The sequence below is a fragment of the Boeremia exigua genome, assembly GCF_020726555.1.
Source record: "Boeremia exigua strain MPI-SDFR-AT-0100 chromosome Unknown C7974scaffold_1, whole genome shotgun sequence".
In the NCBI taxonomy this organism is placed as follows: domain Eukaryota; kingdom Fungi; phylum Ascomycota; class Dothideomycetes; order Pleosporales; family Didymellaceae; genus Boeremia; species Boeremia exigua.
In genome coordinates, this window is record NW_025763518.1 from 1,605,919 (window position 1) to 1,623,966 (window position 18,048).

Below are 18,048 nucleotides of genomic sequence, written 5' to 3' on the forward strand. Positions count from 1 at the left end.
GCTAGTCTAGCGCCAGTCTAGCGCCAGTCTAGCGCCGCTGCCCGCCGACTTTTTGAATCTGAAGTCCGCGGCAGAGCGACCACCACCGCACGCACTGCACCCAGCCACGCCGCCGCCATGACGCGCAAACTCAAGCACCATGAGCAGAAGCTGCTGCGCAAGGTCGACTTCAACACGTACAAGTCCGACAATGACCACCGCGAGACGCTCGTCATGCGCCGCTACGCCATCCAGGGCCGCGACGACTACCGCAAGTACAACCAGCTGTGCGGCTCGCTGCGCCAGCTCGCCCACCGCATCTCGAACCTCGACCCCGCCGACCCGTTCCGCCGCAAGCAGGAGGATCAGCTGCTCGAGAAGCTGTTCGACATGGGCATCCTGGGCACCGGCGGCGGCGGCCGCGGCAAGCTGAGCGACATTGAGCACAAGGTCACCGTCAGCGCCTTCGCCCGGCGCCGCCTGCCCGTCGTCATGGCCCGCCTGCGCATGAGCGAGCACCTGACGAGCGCCATCAAGATGATCGAGCAGGGCCACGTGCGCGTCGGCACCACCGTCATCACCGATCCGGCCTACCTAGTGACAAGGTGAGTGTGCCGTGATGAATACCTGCATACATGCTGACCATCCTAGAAACATGGAGGACTTCGTCACCTGGGTCGACTCGTCCAAGATCAAGCGCAACATCATGAAGTACCGCGACAAGGTGGACGACTTCGAGCTCGAGGCCTTGTAAACTCACTGGGCCATTGCATAACACGGCGTTCACGGCTGCACGGCTGCACGGCATCAGGAGGCGTTTCGTCAAAAGTTCAAAGATATCCAATACATTCCGTTTCCTTCCCCTTTCGTCTCATGTCGCTCCAAACCAAACCGTCTACGTGGGTGTGACCAACGTCTAGATACCGCCATCCACCTACGCCGCAGCAATCTCAAAGCCCTGCCACTTCTCGAGCCTCTCGCGACACTCCTGCTCATACGAGTGAACACCCAGAATGTACGACTGATTCTCTGCCTTCTTCCCAGGGACGTTCGACGTGTTCCACCAACTATTCGTGTATGGAAAGAGCGTGTGCTCGACCATTGCGTTCATGTTGTTCTTCCACTCTTCCTCGGCCTCTTTCGTAGGCTCAATACTCGTCTTGCCTTCTTTCCGCAGCGCCGCAATGGTCTCGACGATCATGTCCGACTGGCACTCTACTCCGTGTTAGCGACGAGATCGCCTACAGACCCCTTCACTGAGAAACACTCACCGATGATGGTCGGCCCGTTGGAAAGCGCAGTAGGCGCCTGCGGGGAGTACACCATGAACGCGTTCGGGAATCCGTTCATCATGATGCCCATGTACGTTCGCACGCCCTCCTTCCACACGTCCTTCATGTCCACGCCGTCCTTGTTCTTCAGCCCCATGTTGCACAGACTCCCAGTAAAGGAATCAAAGCCTGTCGCGCACACGACGACATCGAACTCTCTCTCGCCATCCTCGCCCTCAAGACGCATCCCGTTCTCCGTGAAGGCAGCAATTGGGTGCGCGTTCAGATCCACGACCTCGATGTTCGGCTGGTTCAGCACGTCGTAGTAATCGTGCTCCAGCGGCGTGCGCTTCGTGTTGAAGAAGTACGTCGACGCATCTGGACACATGAGCGCCTGCTTCTTCGGGTCTGTCAAGCGCTGTCGGACCTTGTTGCGCCAGAACTCGTACACGATGCGGTTCGCTTCTTTGTCGGTCACGACGTTGCTGTAGTTCATCATGCTGAAGTGGAACGCGCCTGCCGCCCAGGTCGTCTCGAAGTGCGCCTCGCGCTCCGCCGCGCTGACGTCTTGCACGCGCGTCGTGTTGTTCGGCCGGTCGAGTGGGAATCCTGTGCGGCTGGCACGCCCCGTCTTGAAGAGCATCGGGTAGAAGGCTTTCCACGAGCGCTGCTCCTCGGGGGTCCAGGTGCGCTGGCCCATGGGCAGGCAGTGCGACGGGCGCCGCACAAGGTTGACGAGGTGCGAGGCCTGCTTACCGAGCTCCTGCACGATCTGCACTGCTGTTGCGCCCGCGCCGATGACGGCGACCTTCTTCCCTGTGAGGTCCGACTTTCGCGGCCAGTTACACGAGTGATAGATCGAGCCCTTGAACGTTTCCTGGGCCTCCCATGACGGCAGGTGGGGCCTGTGGAGGAGTCCAGTCGCCATAACCAGAAATTGGGCCCTCGCCGTCAGCCCATTCTCGGTCGTGATAGTCCAATGCGAGGACTCCTTGTCCCAGGTACAGCTGTTGACCTTCGAATTGAACGTCACATCCTTCCGCAGGTCAAGTGCCTTGTCGAGATGCGCAACATACTCCCTCAGCTCGTTATGATCCGGGAAACGCTTCGAAAAATTCCAATCCTTATATGCTTCGGGGATACTGAGCTGATAGAACGGCGTCTCCGAGTCGACGCGCGCACCAGGATACCTTTCTCCCTTAGCGATCGATCTCCAGTGCCGTAAGGTTCTCAACTCACCTGTTCCAATACCACACGCCGCCAAAGTCAGCCGCTAGATGCGTCAGCACACAACCCAAAACACACAACACGTCAACCTACCAGCCTCGAAGACGTGCACCCGCATCCCAAGCTTCCGCACGCGGTGCAGCGTGCTGATCCCCGACAGCCCCGCCCCGACAATGAGCACATCGCACTCGCGCACCGCGCCCGGAGCCACCCCATTGCCATTCACAGTCCCATTAACACCGTTCACACCGTTGACACGTGCATTCGCAGAAGCCATACCGAAGAACAAGACTCAAAAGACGCTACACGCACCCACCCCGACAGCCCTCTAGATATTAATACCCCCCGCCCTCCCGCAGCCTTACCCGCAAAGCCGCTCCCGAGTAGCACCCGGCGACTCAGCACCCGGCGACTCAGCACCCGGCGACTCAGCACCCGGCGACTCAGCGCCGCCGTGCGCGCACCACACGCTGCTGCTCCCGAGGCGCGCGTGTGCCCTGCCCCGCAGCTGTGCGACCTCGCGTCGCGTCGCACGCGCAGGGTCCTGCACGCAGGATCGGGTCGTTGAGGCCGATGCGGAGGGGGCCCGGAGGCGGATAAGGTTCGGCTAGGCGTGCGGGTGGGCGGTGGGCCGGGGGGCGTGGGAGTGACATCATTTACTGGCTTGGATGGGGGGATGCATGCGAGGAGAGGGTTTGCTTTGGGAAGGTTGTTGGTGTGGGATTGGGTTGTGGTGTGAGGCGGGCAGGTGCGGGGTGGAGGCTATCAGCGAGTGCTGGGTGTGTGTGTGTGTGTGTGTGTGTGTGTGTGTCAACAATCAATCGAGATGGCGCTTGGTGGATGCATGCACACTGTTGAGCAATGAAATGAATCCTTGTATCAGCTATGTAAGCCCAACAGCCTGGCACGAACCCGACAATCCACATGCCTAGTGCAGCAGAGTCGTTTGCTTCAACTCTCTCGTGTCCCGAAAATGCCTGGTCGCTAAATGTTGTCGCCATCCATAACGCCTGACAGTGCCACTATGCCTCCCTGTACTCCCAATTCAACCAAAAAATGCAATGTATGTGTAAGTGTTCTGGACCGAGCGAGCCACCTCGCAGTCCCAGAGGCCAGCATAGCGTCGGCGCAGCGATGCATATGATCATTTCAGCCTCGAACACGGCTGTGAGGATTTCAACGCGTGATGGCACTGAATTGTGAAGTCCGGTTTAGTGCTCAGGTGAGCGATACGATGAATTCCCAGTTGCCTGTTGGGTGTCAGTACAGCTGTCTCAATACCGCAATATCCACCACGTCAGCGCCGCAACTCGCTGCAGCCTGGGCGGAGCCTCGGTCTACGTACCTTGCTTGAGATTATCGGCCGTATCGTTCAGCAAGATGATGCGTCGTTTTGTGCAGTATGACGTCTTATCCATCATCTCAACCTTGAGCCCCTGTAACTGGTCGATTGGCTTCTCGAACATCTCACTGAGGTTCTCTACCGCCATCTCTAGATCCTTCTGGTTGTCTTCGAAAATCTCTGTCAGATTGTTCCTTGCCAAGTAGTACGCGAACGCGTACGTCCACTTCAGAACTTGTCGGCACTGCTGAAGCGCTTGTGACGCCTGGTCCAGGAACTGAACTTCGATCCACGACATGCCTGTGGAGTTCTGCAACTGTTGCATCTTCTTCTCGGTCTTCAGGTAGATGTCCTTGTCAAGCTTCGCCGATTGTTCGTGGTTGGCGTATCGGTTGTAGTAGTGCAGGTATCGCTCAAGCGATTGCCTGCTCTTGGCTTGTGCGTCTCTCGCGTCCGAGCCGCTCTTCTCCTCGTAGCGGTTGCAGTTGTACCAGCTGGTACCGTGCTCTGACCATACACCCATACACATCCAGCAGAATTCGTGTCGACACTTCCTGCACGTCATGTGGTTACAGCCTCCGTTCTTTTCTATAGTCGAGACGCATTTCGGGCATTCCTTCGTGTTGGCCGATATCCAGTTGGCAGTCTCACTGTCATCTTCGCACTTCTTCAGCCACTTCTTTACCAAGGAGCAGGCCGCTGGCTGGTGATCGGTCAAGGTGCATCCAAAGCAGAACATGTGTCCGCAGTCGCAGTGAACGGTTGGCACGATCTTGTTAAGGTCCTTGCTCTTCACACCGCACTGTACAGCGTATTTACAGTCGGGTGCGGGGCACCACTTGAGGTTCTCTTTATCGTCAACGTACGTTCGTGTGAGGAGCGTGTGGTATCTGTCCGTGTTAGCGGTGGCTTGACTGGTCATGTCTGTATGACGCACCTATCGTGGAGATCTGTGGAAACCAAGAGATCCAGAGACTTTGTATCGACAATGCGGGTACAGCCCTCACCGGGACATCTTATCCTCGCAGCCTCGCCTTCGTCTTGGATCTTGGTCGAGAGATACTGCTTGTAGCACTCTACGCAGAATCGGTGCCCGCACTTCATCGCAAAGGTGCTCATGTCCGGGCTGTCGTCGCAGCAGATGTCGCAGCAAAAGCCCTTGATCTGCTGTAGCTTCGGAGGGTTGGTCTGAGCATCCTGTCCGAGCCCTGCATTCTCCAATATCTCCTCCGGCTTTTCCATGTATTGCTCGATCAGACGTTCCTTATTCCAGCGCATGTATCGAAGAAGTATTGCGGATGCCTCTGGTGGTTGCGACAGTATGCTCGATAGCTCATCGATTTGCCCGTCCTGTTGTGCTTGTATCTGTGCAGGATCGAACACCTTGAAGTCGACCTCGTGAGCCTGTCTCGTAGGCTTGATATCCTTATCCTGTGTCTCAAACCCAACGTCGTCCTGGTCCATGTCGAAGTCGGAGTCTACGATCGTCTGTCAGCCTACAAGCCCCGCCGTCGGTTGAACGGGCACATACCGTCTTCGATGCCCATATCGCTGTCCTGATCCTCAAAGTCTTCCCCGCTCATAGAGCTGTTGAAGTCATCATCGGAGTCCATCGTGCCGGAGGCGTTTGTGGCGGGCGTAGCAGGTAGGTTGGCGATAAATGGTGGTTCTGGAGACCTCAGAGTCTTTTTGCGAGGCTCTTCGGAAGGGCTGAGTGTGATGTCTGCCTCAGAAGCCTTCCGCTTGTTGACAGTCGGCGGCGTCGTGGTGTAATATGAGCCTGTCCCGCCGGATGACGGAACCAGGCTAACGGTGGAAGTGGTGAGTGGTGATAAGCGCTCGTTGGTGACACAAGGAGGCGCCGAGGAGGCAGTCAAGCAACTGAAAGTATTCACGGTCCCCAAGTATTGGTCAGCGGTTTGCTATGTCACAAGATTCGGCGGACGGCTCGAGAGGCGCGTAGTTGGGGTGGGTGGATGCGGGCACCCTGGCGTCGCCGCGCACAGACCCCGAATTCGGAAGCGGCGAAGGCTGCAATGAATTTGTTCGCCGCAGTTGCCTCAGAGCTGTTGTGGCGGCCTATTTTGCATTTTTCTTGCAGCATAGATCAGTGCTATAGGCCTTACTACCTTCACGTAGGTTAATCAAATTATTCAAAGCTCGGCAGTTTAGGAATCGTCTCCAGGGGTCGACTTGCGGGGCCCTGCTACTGGTCACGTTGCTGCCGCATGTCTCGAAATCACATGCACGTACCGCTTGAACGTGGTATACTGCAAGGGACATCCTAACGATCTTTGATCTGATTGGAATTGCTCTACTAAGTACAGCCTCAAGGTACGCAGAACACTCGAGGATCGACAAAGGTGGAGAATGCGGTCTATTTGCAAGCCTGTCTACTCAGAATCCTCATCTTCTTCACTGTCTTCTTCACTCTCACTCTCACTCTCCTGCTGCAGGAAATCAATCAGAGACTTTGTCTTCACCCTCACCTTCGTCATGTCCTCGTTCTCGCTGCTCTTGTCGTCCTCCCACCATTGGATGATCCCCTCCTCTTCGATAGAATCCAGCTCGACCAGCTTCGTCGCGGTGCTAAGGAGGATAGCATCACCGCTCTCCTTGCCGCATAGTTCGGCTTGAAGCAACAGCATGAAATCGACCTGGTCTGCCTTGTCGGACTGGTTCTTATCGAAAATCGCGCGGTCGATCAGCTCTTTGTGTTGCCCAAACACACTCGCGACAGCAATCTTAGTGGAATCGCCAGAGTTGATGAGCTGATGAACACGCTTGACGAAGGAAGTTGCGACTGCGCGGCGGACTTGGTGATCGGAGGCATTTGTACTCATGCGCAGAGCCGTGAGCTCAAGTTGGATGTTGGCGGACTCGTGGCCTTCGACGAGTGAGTCGTAAATACTGGCAGAAGCATCGTGATCGAAGTTCGCAGCATGCTGGCTGTCTTGAGAGCCGACGGACAAAAAGCTGCTTGTTGTCGATCTGTCATGTCGTATCTCGTAATCATCGGCCTCCGAGTCCGAGTTCAGGGTGGAGATCGATTCCAGGGACAAATTGGCGAGGTTGTACACTGTTGTTGTTAGCCGCTAAAGCATGAATGTGCTGCGTTGGTACGTACGTGGGCCGGAAGAGATGAGACTGTCGACGATCTCATCTTCATCATCCTCGTCTGAGTCATGGAATTCAAAACCATCTCCTCCTTTCCCGACTACCTCAGCATCTGGCTCGCCCCTGACAAGCTCCTGATCGTTCTCCCTTCTCCGCTTGGCACGTGTGATCCTGTGCTCTCCACGGATAGTCTTGCCCTCGCCGATAGCCACGCCATACGAGATGAGCGCTCCCTCTTCGATGACGCAGTTCCTCCCAATAGACGCCTCGTTCGCGATGACTGACTTCTTGATGACACTTCCGTCTCCGACACTTGCGTAGTCCCACAGATATGCGCCATCGATCTTCACATTCCGACCAATCTGGCAATGTCGCCCTATTATGCTGTTTGTGATCACGCTGCCGTCTCCAACGCTAGTGCTCCGTCCGATGACTGTTTTTGAGTTGATGACGCAGTCGCGCGCCAGAATCACGCCCTCCTCTTTGTAGATATTGCCTTTTCCGAGCCGGTATGACTGTCCTTGTACCAGATTGCTGTCAGGGCACAGCGGGTATGCCCAGCGCGATACAATATCTTTGCTGACCGAATCGTATGCGTGAAGGTTCCGGACTCGGGCCGCGTAGTGATCGGAGATGATGTGCGTGTGGAATGTCTTGCCGTTCAGTTCGTAGTCCTTGAGCACACTGTGTAGGAAACCTTTCCTTGGGGCTTGAAAATCGAAGTTGTCGCTCCATAGGGCAAGGACATCTGGTGTGCAGATGTCAATGCCGCAATCAATGAGGTCCTGTCGAATCTCAAGCTCCTGGTGGCCTGAAAGCAGCTCAGGGTCTATGGACAGGAAGTGTGTTTGATCGCGGTTTGGCATCTGCTCGAAGTGCAGGCACCTGTCCTTTTCAGGATCGATAACAAACACTGGGCTCGCCCCTCGAGCCTTGGTCCGGTGTGTTGTGCCTGCCTCGCGCAACACCATTGTCATGATGGCGTTCTTGTCCTTCACTCTCCTCGCTCTGTGTGCAGCGAGGGCGCCCTCCAGCGGCAGGTTACTGACGACATCTCCGTAGACCAAGAGGAAGTCGCCGACGAGCAAGCTCCTGCTGTCCAGGTCGCGCATCGCGTCGCCTATTGAGTGCGACGTCGACTGGATGAGCTCCAGCCTAGAGAACGGGGACGACTGCGCGGACCATTTGGAGCGACTGATGTACTCCTCGACTTGTTGCCTGTGGGCGCCGCAGTACACAAAGATTTCTTCGACTCCGGCATTGGCGAGGAACTCGAATGTGTACTCGATGAGCGGGGTGTTTGCGAGGGGCAACAGACACTACGTACTCGTCAGTATGATGCGCAATAAACCCAGGGAGGGACCTGACCCTCGGTCGTTCAAGTGTGAAAGGGCTGAAGCGTGTCTCGAAGGGATCCGCAAGAATCTACGTTGTTAGCAATGTACACCTGCTTGCATGCACTGCTACGTACTACTGCCTGTAGGGGGTCTTCGCGCTCCTCCTCGCCGGCTTTGCCCTTATCTTGGGCCTTCTTTCCCTTTGGCGGCATCGTCAATTGTGTGGCGTTATTCGTGAGTAGTCTGCGGTCGCAATTCTGGTTAAGGTTGGCAAAAGGTTGGCGGAGTCACGCCCCGCAGTGTTATCGATACGCCAAAAAGTTTACGGCTTGCTTCAAAACTGTCAGGCCGCGGAGCGATCGCTGACTCATACGAATCGTACAAGGGTCGCATGAAATCCTGGGAAACCCATGTGTTTAGCGTTCTGTGGGGTCAGGTTGCGCTGCGTCTTCCCGCAGTTCGAGGCGCGTCCCACGAGGGCGGACGTGAGGATCTAGAACACTGCCTTCAATGCTTATTGCAACGACACTCCCCCGGGACGCGTCATAATCCCTGTCAACATTGAGTACGCGTTAAACGTGATCTACGACTGGCAACGAGATTGTGATGCTCAAATTACCATTGGTTGTTCGCTTGGCGCCCAGGTGCGATCCCTTTGATACATTGACACGACTTACAACGCAGAATATATCTTACAACATCGCGGCATCATAGGTATGTATGCTGTATTTGGTGTTTGATTCTTCTATCGAAAAGGGTCTTCATCGGTCACAGGCCTGGGCCTGTCGATGAAAGTATACCCGTGTCTCACCAAGGAGCGTTTGCCTCCTGACGAACTGCCAATTGGACAATGCCTGGTCCTTGAACTCCCTCCTAACAAAAAGCAAATTTGCCTATCGGCCCGCGAAGACCCTTCCAAACCTCTGCGCTGTTGGTTTGATTTCCAACTCATAGAGCGTCCGGGGTCCGGGATTTCTTGCTTTTCCATACTATCCTACTACACTTCTTCAAATGACTGTCCGCCCGCAGTGAGCCCTTCGCATGCGGAGCGTCAACACATTTTAAGACTTGGAAGTTCGGCCACGAGTGGGATCCGCAATTGCTCTCCTTTTGAGGCTTTCATCGCGGTCTCGGCTGCATGGGGTTCATTTGTGGTGGCATTTGCGGTGGCAATTGCGGTGGGAACATCTGCTGTCGCTTGGCAGGGTTGGTCATATCGTCGCCTCCCGATATGTCGGAAATTTGCCTTCGATGACCTCCCGGGGGAAGTTGTTGCTGCTGTTGTCTTGCTTGCATCGATATCTGAGCCGAGGCGCCATATCCTATGCCCGGTTGCATAGGGTTGACACCGTAAGGAACCGGATGATGCGGCGGCTGAACCTGCAGGCCTTGTGCGTACTCGTCCGGCATATTACTTCCGACGGGCGAAACGCCTGGCAGCTGGTTCGGCGAGTTCCAGTTGCTGACGGTTGCAGGCGATTTGGCCGGCGAGTCCTCCTCTTTGAGCATAAGCTGCCTGGGTACTTGTACGGGTTGAGGTGCCGGCATCGCCTCACCGTGCGGCGACGCCTTCTTCAGATGGACCAGGTGTTTCTCAAGCATGTGGAGTAGACCCTCTTTCGTGAATGGCTTCGGTAGTACATCGTTCATGCCGTGCTGGAAGTACATGGAGATGTCGTCACTTCTGATGTTCGATGTCATGGCGATAATCGGCGTCGTGTCGAACTGTCGGATCAAATGGCAGGCCGAGACACCGTCCAAGTTTGGCATGATAATATCCATCAGCACCAAATCGTACTTGGACCCAGCGTTCATCTTGTTAACAGCTTCAAGTCCATCAAGCTACACAATGTTAGCTACAAGATTATACCATGTATCATGATCACACTTACAGCGCTGTCAATGGCGCAATGGAAAGCATAAAGGAACTTGCTTCCGATGCGACGGCACGTGGGGTCATCTTCAACCAGCAAAATCTGCGGCGGACGAATCCATCCAGGGTCTGCAAACTGGCCTTTCTTCCTGACTTCTACGGGTTTGGCCTCACTCGTTTCCGGCGCCTTGGGTGGCATTGCGTATGGAATGTTGTTGATGTGCTCGCTGTACATTGGGTCGATTCCATTGTTCTGGCCAACAGGATAGACGAGATTGTCGAGGTTGTCAAGACGCATCGAGCCGGTTGACGTGGCCGAGGGTGGTCCGCGGCTGGTAGGTCTAGTGCTACCACGTAGTAGGTCCGGTGGTGGTGTTGTCAGCGTACCGTTCATCCTCATGGTGATCTCATTCATGTGCTCCAGGTTCCTGGGGTTCAACATTACGTCGGCATTGGTTTCGCTGAGAAGCTTAGAAGCGTGCTGTAGCGGAGAGGCTGGGTGATCGTCGTCGTTGGCTTGTGCCTGGGGCTCGGCGTTTCCGTTCTGTGCTGCTGATCCGTTGAACAGCAGCTTGCTATTGCGCCGCTGTTGGGAATCCACCCCGTGCAAGAACGTCATTACGTTTTGCATGACATGCTCATGGTTGACAACGGTCTTCTGAAGGCCAATAACTTCCTGCAACAGCATTGAGTGATGGATGCTGAGTTCGTTGTATCGTTGCTCCAGAGTGTGCAGTTGAGCCTGGGTTGCCATCAACTGTCCGCTGACCATGTCCATCTGTTGTGAAGGCAGGCCGATTTCATCCGCGCTCGTCTGGTTGGGCTTGCGCGGCGCGGGAGCTTTTCTGCGAATATTGTCGAGTGCGTCCTTGTTGTTCATCTTAAAGTCGGGGTGCTTAAATTCCCACGCCTGCAAGTTGTTAGCGTGGGCGACTGTCAAAAGTCATCCAGAACACTAACACCAGGGCCATACTGTGATTGACCGTTCTCTTCGTTGTTGTGTCGCACTTTGTGGAAATCATATTTGTTGAGCTGGCGAACGAAACTGGCGAAGTTGCTGTGCTTGAAGTGCTTGGGAAGGATGTGTTTGGTGAATTTCTCGTTCTGGGGATGTTAGTAGTTCCTTCTTGGGCTGATCGGGCCGCATCAACGTACTTCAAGCACGACGAAACTGTCACCGTCGTTCCCCCATCTGACTACGCTTTCGTCGCTGGGATTTTCCAGCATCCTTGCGCGCGTTAGCGTGCATTGGTCCAACTCATCTGGCGTTGACATACTTGTAAAGCTTGCGAACCTGCGACCTTAATCAGCATTGGGTAAACGGAGCTTCGCGATTACGAACGTACAAAGTCGCTGGAGTTGCTCGAACCGGAGCCTCCGGCGCTGTTTGAATCCATGGCTGCTATGTTACGCGCAAAGCGTTGGGTCCAATATATATGGCTATTTGATCAGGAGCAGATCCTCCAAGAATCTATTTCCGGTTGGAAAGTGCAAGAGCACTTGCGCGTCGAGGCTTGGGGCGACTAAATCCCCAATGCCTCAGATCTGCAGCTGATAGGGAGTCTCAAGGCGATCGCGATGCTGTGGGCGCGTGAGGCTCACGCTGGGTACAGAAATATGTCAAAAGCTGGGGCACAAGAATCGGGCGTCCGAATGTCGTAATGCCGCAGCATGGGCGAGCCTGCAGTTAGGCGATGGGGAACAAGAGGTCGATGGGGGATCTGGACCTTTGAGTGTAAAAGACTGACGGGCAGGGCTCGCGGCATCTTAGAGCGGGCTCTTTGACACTAGGAATCGCCCTAAAGCAGGTTAGCAGTGCTAAACAGGAATGCGCGCTGCAGTGCCGCTAGCGCGCCGAGCGCAGTATTGACCAGGGTACTTTCGAGGGCTTTGGGTTGGAACACCCAAATTGCACCTGGCAGGAGATGAGGGTAACGCCCAACGACGAGTGCCAGCTGCCACACGCCGAAATGTATCGGTACAGGGTCGCGCTGCCAAAGTATGCCATTCACGCTTCCAGCTGTCTGATCGTCTTCCGTCTGATCGTCTTCTGTCGGCGAGTTGCTGTACCGTAGGCCTTGGCACAGGCTATGACGATTCAGCCAACGCCGCTGCGCGACGATCCGCATTAAAAGCAAACTAGCTAGAAGGCAGCCTGCATCGGCTTCTACGCTGCCAGACGCACTATCAGCGAGCTCCTGTAAGCCTCATCTGCTCCGCGGGGCTGTCGCTCCTAGTTTCGCGCTCCTAGTGACAGGTGCAGCGGGAAACACAAGAGCAGCGTTGAATGCCCTTACTTTGTACAGCGCAGCGCTTGGACCAAGTTAACCTCCACCAAACTAAGAGACGTGGCTGCCTGAGCTTTTTGGCCGATCCCACCTTGACAATCTGCAGAGCTGCCGCCAACGACATTGACAATCCGTACGGCCCACCGGTACCAAACCTCCGTGATCAAGCCCCCATCTGCAATCAAGCCCCCATCTGATATACCTACCTATCATGTTCGCTGCCCGACAATTGTCTCTAGTGCGTCCCGTCGCCGGCCGCCGCCTTTTCCATGCAACGGCCCCTGCTTTTGTCAAGGTGGGAGACAAGCTTCCCAATGTCGAGTTGATGGAAAATTCGCCTGGCAACAAGGTCAACCTCGCCGACGAGCTGAAAACCGGTAAAGGTCTCGTCATTGGTAAGCCACTGAATCCTCCACCATAAATGCAGTCTCGTTTTTGCTTTGACTAATCAACTGTCGTGAACAGGAGTTCCAGCCGCGTACTCGCCTGCCTGCTCAGAGACCCATATTCCCGGGTACATCAACTCTGCTAAACTCAAAGATGCTGGCAAGGTCTTTGTTGTTTCTGTCAACGACAGCTTTGTGTAAGTGAGCTCGAGCAGCTGCTTAGTTCGTGCAATTAGGCTCAATATCCCTCGACTGCTGAGACTGTCTCGGATGAGGGTGCCACCCGTTGCTCTCAATTTGATGCAAACGTGACTATCACTTGCAGCATGAGACGCCTTCGTGGTACTTGTGGCGTTACCACACAAGCATATGTCTTGGCCTGTGTTACTATCGCCTCGTATGCTAGACATTAAGTTCTTGTCACTGACTTGGCATAGCATGAAGGCATGGGGAAAGACGCTGGACCCAACGGGTTCGAGCGGTGTAAGTCAACGCGGCATCCTTGTTTCCGTAACAATGTGCTTACATTACTAGATTCGATTTCTCGCAGACCCCAGCCTGGCCTTTACCAAGGGTCTTGACCTTTCCTTTGATGCTGCATCCATCTTTGGCGGTGACCGCTCCAAGCGTTATGCCCTTGTCATCGAAAACGGTGCTGTCAAGGAGGCGCACGTTGAGCCTGATAACACTGGTTTGAACGGTATGTCTGAAACTCCCTTCGCAGAGTCTCACTGACCGTACACTAGTCTCCGCTGTAGACAAGGTCTTGTGATTCTTCCATTGTGACGCTGGATCATAATTGGCTTTCCGCCTTTCGACACATCAATAAGTTGGATGATGCGGAGAAGCAGACTGAAGGGCTGTCTCTTCCCTGGGATTGCTTTGTGATTAGTCAAATAACAATTAAATTTCTCTCGAGATAATTCCTCTACATTTCTCATTGAGTTTGAAGCTCTACCGTGAGTCAAAATCCTGATCAATATCTGGATTATCATTCGGCATGCACGTATGCCGATGTTTTCGCCAGGATGAACGTTGCAGTCGAGTCAACGAAAGCGATCTCTATAGCTTAGTGTTGTTCATGTCTGCACTGACCAATTCCACCATTTCAAAGAGGCTACTTCTCCGACACTATCTAGTTTTTTGCGATGGTTTGCGTCCGATAAGTATTTGAGCGCTTGAGTGCTTCCGCCCCGCCCCTGAACAGCTCTCCAAAACGACAGCGCTGCGTACCAACCACATATTGCAGTATGCTCAATCGTACATATTTGTCAAATGTCACGTAAGCTTGGCGTTGTCTTGAGCAAGCTTTAGAAATCATATAAGCACCTGCTGTCGTTGCAGGCAGTTTGACTACTTTACGAGCATACCACTTCTTGGAAATGACTAAAGAGGGAGACCCCCTGCGAAGTGTAGACTGAGCAATTGGCGGATCTCATTATATCAAGAGCAGCCACGGTTCTCTATTTGCTTGCAAATGCACAAGACCCCAGATCTCGCTTCTCAGCCGGGATGTGCGGCGAGATGTCGAAGTCAAAGATGTCCATTGGCAGGCCCATAGTCGTACATGCGTTGGGAATGTCAACAATGCCAGCCACATGGCCCTGAACTGGAGCGCAAGAGAGCAAAAGGTAGATCTGGTAGTCGTTGTAACCTGCGACCGAGTCAATGTCTGCGATACCTTCGATGAGATATCAGGTCAGGAAATTAGTGACTTACCATATCGTCTCAGATACTCGATCACCCGCAGACTTGTCTGTCGATATGCAATCGTCGTGTCCAGGTAGTGCTGCTTGCCATGCTCATCGACCGAGAAGCCTTCGAAGTAAATGTACCTTCCCGGCCCAAACTGTGGCTCTACGGGTCCGGGGATGTAGATGGGGCTCTTCATGTCCAGCTGCTTGATGCCGCCCTTCATGACAGAGAACTTGATCGTGATGACACCTGCCATCTCAATCGCACCGCAGAAAGAGATCTCTCCTGGAGGATGTCAGCGCCGTTCAGCTTGGCCCACTATGCGCACTCACCGTCTCCTTGCGAAAAGTGCAGATCGCCCACGCTGAACTTTGCCCCTTTCACATGAACAGGGAGAAACACCTTAGAACCGCGTGAGAGGTTCTTGATATCACAGTTGCCGCCATGTTCGGGGCGTCCGGGGATCGTCCTCGCGCCTTCCTTGCCCACCTTCTCCTTCAAGTCCTTATCAGCAGAGCCGGCGTGCACATTCTTGGGCTGCGGCGGCTCGGCAACAACGCGGTTGTGCGTGGTTGCGCAGGCTTCGATCAGCTCGCCCTCGCGCTTATTCCAAGTCTCGAGGATCTCCGCGGAGGGCGCGCAGCCCAGGATACCAGGGTGGATTAACCCGGCAAAGCGGACGCCGGGGATGTGTCGCGAGGAGCAGAAGATGCCTTCAAAGTCCCAGATGGCTTTTGCACTGGAGTGGTGTTAGTGATACGCGCCGACACCGGACGAGCGGGAAACAGCGAGAACAGTAACTCACGGTTCAGGATAGATTTCGTCCAGGAAGCCGCCTCCGTTCTCCTTAGCGAAGACACCTGTGAAGCCCCAAGGCTGCTCATCCAAGGGCTGAACATCCTGGATCTCTAATACTAGGACGTCACCTGGCTCCGCTGTCTCGATGTCAAATGGTCCAGTGAGATAATGGATCTTGGTGAGGTCAACGTCGCGCATGTCATCAGCACTATCATTGTTGCCAATTTGACCGCCTGTCCAGTCCACGCATTCGATCTTGACGACTTCGTTGTTCTTGATAGTTCCGATTGAAGGGACTACGGCATGTCAGGAGGGGCACCATTGGAACAGAGGAGTGGAACTTTACTGTCGGGGTGCCACCGGTTCTATAAATCTGTTAATAAAGGAGGGAGTCTTGCGAGATACTAAGGGTTCGTACGTGGAGAACATTCTGCTCAGCTGCTGGCTGATCGAGGTCAACCTTGGCAGCGTACCTGAGCCCTTGTTTACCCATGACAATGATTAGAGAAGCTTAGTAGGCGATGATTGGAAGCGTGAATAGATAGATTGAAGCAATGAGTGGGTGCGAGGACCAAATTCACGTTCAGAGGGGTATAACGGCTATAACAATCATGGGCGCGGGGTAGTTACATTCATCAATTGCTATCTCGATACCGTACCCGTTCCGAGGAGACGGGAACCGGACTCGGGCGGCTCAGCTGCTCCGTGTACAAGGAGCTTGATAAGCTTGGTGATAGCTGATAGGGAATGTTTACGTATCGTCGGGTAGAACAGCTGTACTGAGCTAAGTACTGCTTCTGGCAAGAAGCTTGCCCCGCAGGTGGAGTTGACGGGGTTAAGCCACGTCCTCCAATTCCCATGTCATCGTCATACAGCGGCAGCTAAGGGTTCAATAGTCGACGCGCTTGTCACAGCGACGCCTCAAGCGCCCAATACGGGCTCCTGTCACTGCCTCCTGGCGATTGGCCGGGGCACTACAGTAATAGCAAGCTCGGTTCCAAGCGAGCTTCGTCCTAAGCAGCTTCCTTTTTGGTAACAGAGAATGTCTAGCTGAATGTCTTTCGCGGTGTCTGGCGAACATCCGACTTGAAGCCAGGCTTGTGCATGCTGACGTTGTATGCATCCATGTGCTGCCATGGCAACTCTAGGAATTCGTGTTTGTTTTTCCAGTGAAGTGAGTCCTCTTTGAACTTCTCAGCCTCGTTTGGTGGTAGAGGTGGCTCAGTGATCTTTGTGATCAAATATGCAGTCGATGCTTCGGCCAAGCCATAGATCAGGACACCAACGAGCGGAATCTTGACGAAGACGTAGAATCCAAGGCCAAAGCCAAACAGGACACCGGCGCGATCCTTGAACCACAGTTTCTTTTGCTCCTTGTTGTAGCGAACGCGCGCAAAATATGGCTCCAGCTGAAAGAATGGTTAATGTCGGCCAATTGAAGCAAAGCGGGGATACAACATACCAATTCACGCATGAGCGTACGAGATGAGAAGTAGGCCTGCAAGAAAGAAACCAAGTATCGTCGTGGCAGCAGAAGAGAGCCTGCGAAGATAGCAATCGCAGGCTGGGTCCCTACTGCCTTGTTGAAGGTGTAGAAACTGGCAGCAGGCAGCACAAACTGGCCAACATACGGTAGGTATGACAATGCCAACACAGCCAATGAGATGCCAGCTTTCCGGCCTTGCTTGACAGCCATCAATATCACAGTATCTTTTATCGATTTCTTCTTCTCGTTCGGGTCCTTTGGCGCGTGGGTGGGGTATTGCTCGAGGTTCTGCGCGTACATTGCCCGAAGATTGTGCGGATCTTCAGACTTGTGCTTCTGCACATAAGTGTGGTCGACCCATTGAAGGGAATCCATGAACCTGACCATGGTGTAAGCATACCAGACGTCATACGAGGGGTTGTTACCTACATTCGATCCAAGGTTGGTGTGACATAGCGCATCATGGTCATGAGAAAAAAAGGCACTTGGAGAACGGTATGCTCAAGGAAGTGCAGTCCATCTATCACGCTATCGTCCCAAGTGACATTGTTCCTGTCTATGAACAGAGAGACGATCCATAGTAGTATCCTGACGCCAACAATCTAGTGGAAGCTTTGTCAGTGACCATACTCGGTAGACAGATATAGAGATAAGGGGAATAGTGACTGTCTTGAGGAGTTGAAGAGTGGAACAGAGAGTGCCTGCGGTCTGTTTGGGCCAAACTCTCGGCTGTGTGTCCATCGGGGTGCTCGAGACGCGGGTTACACATACAGGTATTGATACGAGGATTCGAATAGCGACTCCAGCAGCTACAGCGATTGCTGCTTGACGGTAGTGGTCAGAGGTGAAGAGACCTGGATTTTGGAGTGCACGATTTACTGTAGCACATGTCAATACTGCAAGCAGCAACGCTGTTTGTGAGTGCCTCATACCTCCAACTAGCGTCAATTGCGCACCACGCAAGATCGCATTGGGGTCGAAGTTCGACATTCTTGGCTGATGTGAGCTCTCAGTGAGTTGATGTTACTGGTGAGGACAGCAAAGCAAACTCGTTCTAGAGCACAGTGTGCGAACCAGTGGAGCTGCAGCGCAATGACGTACCCGCCCCTTCCGGGCAAGACGCAGTCAGCTCAGGGTCCAGGCAGACTAGAGCTATGGGTCTGCATTTTGACTGTTGACATAGAAACGTTCGGCGCGTTGCTTGTAACTAACTTCGGCTCCGAAAGGCTAACTTAACGGTGATCGCCTG

At 54.1% G+C, this 18,048-nt stretch overlaps 8 protein-coding genes across 8 annotated transcripts; 2 read left to right on the forward strand and 6 right to left on the reverse strand.

The window, feature by feature from the left end:
• Positions 1-24: 24 nt before the first annotated feature.
• On the forward strand, positions 25-767 carry C7974DRAFT_13256 (uncharacterized protein). Its single transcript, XM_046135414.1, has 2 exons — positions 25-584; positions 631-767. Exons 1-2 carry the CDS (start codon positions 118-120, stop codon positions 731-733), a joined length of 570 nt encoding a protein of 189 aa, XP_046002799.1. The 5' UTR covers positions 25-117; the 3' UTR covers positions 734-767.
• On the reverse strand, positions 695-2,754 carry C7974DRAFT_439275 (uncharacterized protein; the record flags this gene model as incomplete). The annotated part of the gene is made up of 4 exons (XM_046145275.1): positions 695-1,194; positions 1,251-2,440; positions 2,490-2,523; positions 2,571-2,754. The coding sequence occupies 4 exons, from the start codon at positions 2,752-2,754 to the stop codon at positions 914-916; spliced, it is 1,689 nt and encodes a 562-aa protein (XP_046002800.1). The 3' UTR covers positions 695-913.
• A 1,060-nt stretch (positions 2,755-3,814) lies between these two features.
• C7974DRAFT_300902 (ankyrin repeat and IBR domain-containing protein 1) lies at positions 3,815-5,558 on the reverse strand (the record flags this gene model as incomplete). Its single annotated transcript, XM_046137820.1, has 3 exons — positions 3,815-4,709; positions 4,757-5,297; positions 5,351-5,558. Coding segments are annotated over 3 exons (1,644 nt in total), but the record flags the coding sequence as incomplete, so codon positions are not given.
• A 393-nt stretch (positions 5,559-5,951) lies between these two features.
• Positions 5,952-8,826, reverse strand: C7974DRAFT_325381 (nucleotide-diphospho-sugar transferase). The gene is made up of 4 exons (XM_046138968.1): positions 8,408-8,826; positions 8,305-8,361; positions 6,947-8,255; positions 5,952-6,898 (listed from the first exon to the last, which is right to left on the reverse strand). The coding sequence occupies exons 1-4, from the start codon at positions 8,483-8,485 to the stop codon at positions 6,213-6,215; spliced, it is 2,130 nt and encodes a 709-aa protein (XP_046002802.1). The 5' UTR covers positions 8,486-8,826; the 3' UTR covers positions 5,952-6,212.
• Positions 8,827-9,392: 566 nt separating this feature from the next.
• Positions 9,393-11,543, reverse strand: C7974DRAFT_407762 (HSF-type DNA-binding-domain-containing protein; the record flags this gene model as incomplete). Its single annotated transcript, XM_046143262.1, has 6 exons — positions 9,393-10,115; positions 10,166-11,056; positions 11,107-11,250; positions 11,302-11,374; positions 11,424-11,440; positions 11,493-11,543. The coding sequence occupies 6 exons, from the start codon at positions 11,541-11,543 to the stop codon at positions 9,393-9,395; spliced, it is 1,899 nt and encodes a 632-aa protein (XP_046002803.1).
• Positions 11,544-12,645: 1,102 nt separating this feature from the next.
• Positions 12,646-13,592, forward strand: C7974DRAFT_407763 (AhpC/TSA family protein; the record flags this gene model as incomplete). The annotated part of the gene is made up of 5 exons (XM_046143263.1): positions 12,646-12,829; positions 12,900-13,017; positions 13,258-13,303; positions 13,355-13,520; positions 13,567-13,592. 5 exons carry the CDS (start codon positions 12,646-12,648, stop codon positions 13,590-13,592), a joined length of 540 nt encoding a protein of 179 aa, XP_046002804.1.
• Positions 13,593-14,049: 457 nt separating this feature from the next.
• Positions 14,050-16,196, reverse strand: C7974DRAFT_13420 (formamidase FmdS). The gene is made up of 6 exons (XM_046135442.1): positions 15,732-16,196; positions 15,660-15,678; positions 15,321-15,609; positions 14,848-15,254; positions 14,540-14,800; positions 14,050-14,474 (listed from the first exon to the last, which is right to left on the reverse strand). Exons 1-6 carry the CDS (start codon positions 15,804-15,806, stop codon positions 14,284-14,286), a joined length of 1,242 nt encoding a protein of 413 aa, XP_046002805.1. The 5' UTR covers positions 15,807-16,196; the 3' UTR covers positions 14,050-14,283.
• A 163-nt stretch (positions 16,197-16,359) lies between these two features.
• Positions 16,360-17,789, reverse strand: C7974DRAFT_298632 (uncharacterized protein; the record flags this gene model as incomplete). Its single annotated transcript, XM_046137703.1, has 4 exons — positions 16,360-16,722; positions 16,776-17,178; positions 17,229-17,401; positions 17,523-17,789. 4 exons carry the CDS (start codon positions 17,787-17,789, stop codon positions 16,360-16,362), a joined length of 1,206 nt encoding a protein of 401 aa, XP_046002806.1.
• Between the last annotated feature and the right edge of the window lie 259 nt (positions 17,790-18,048).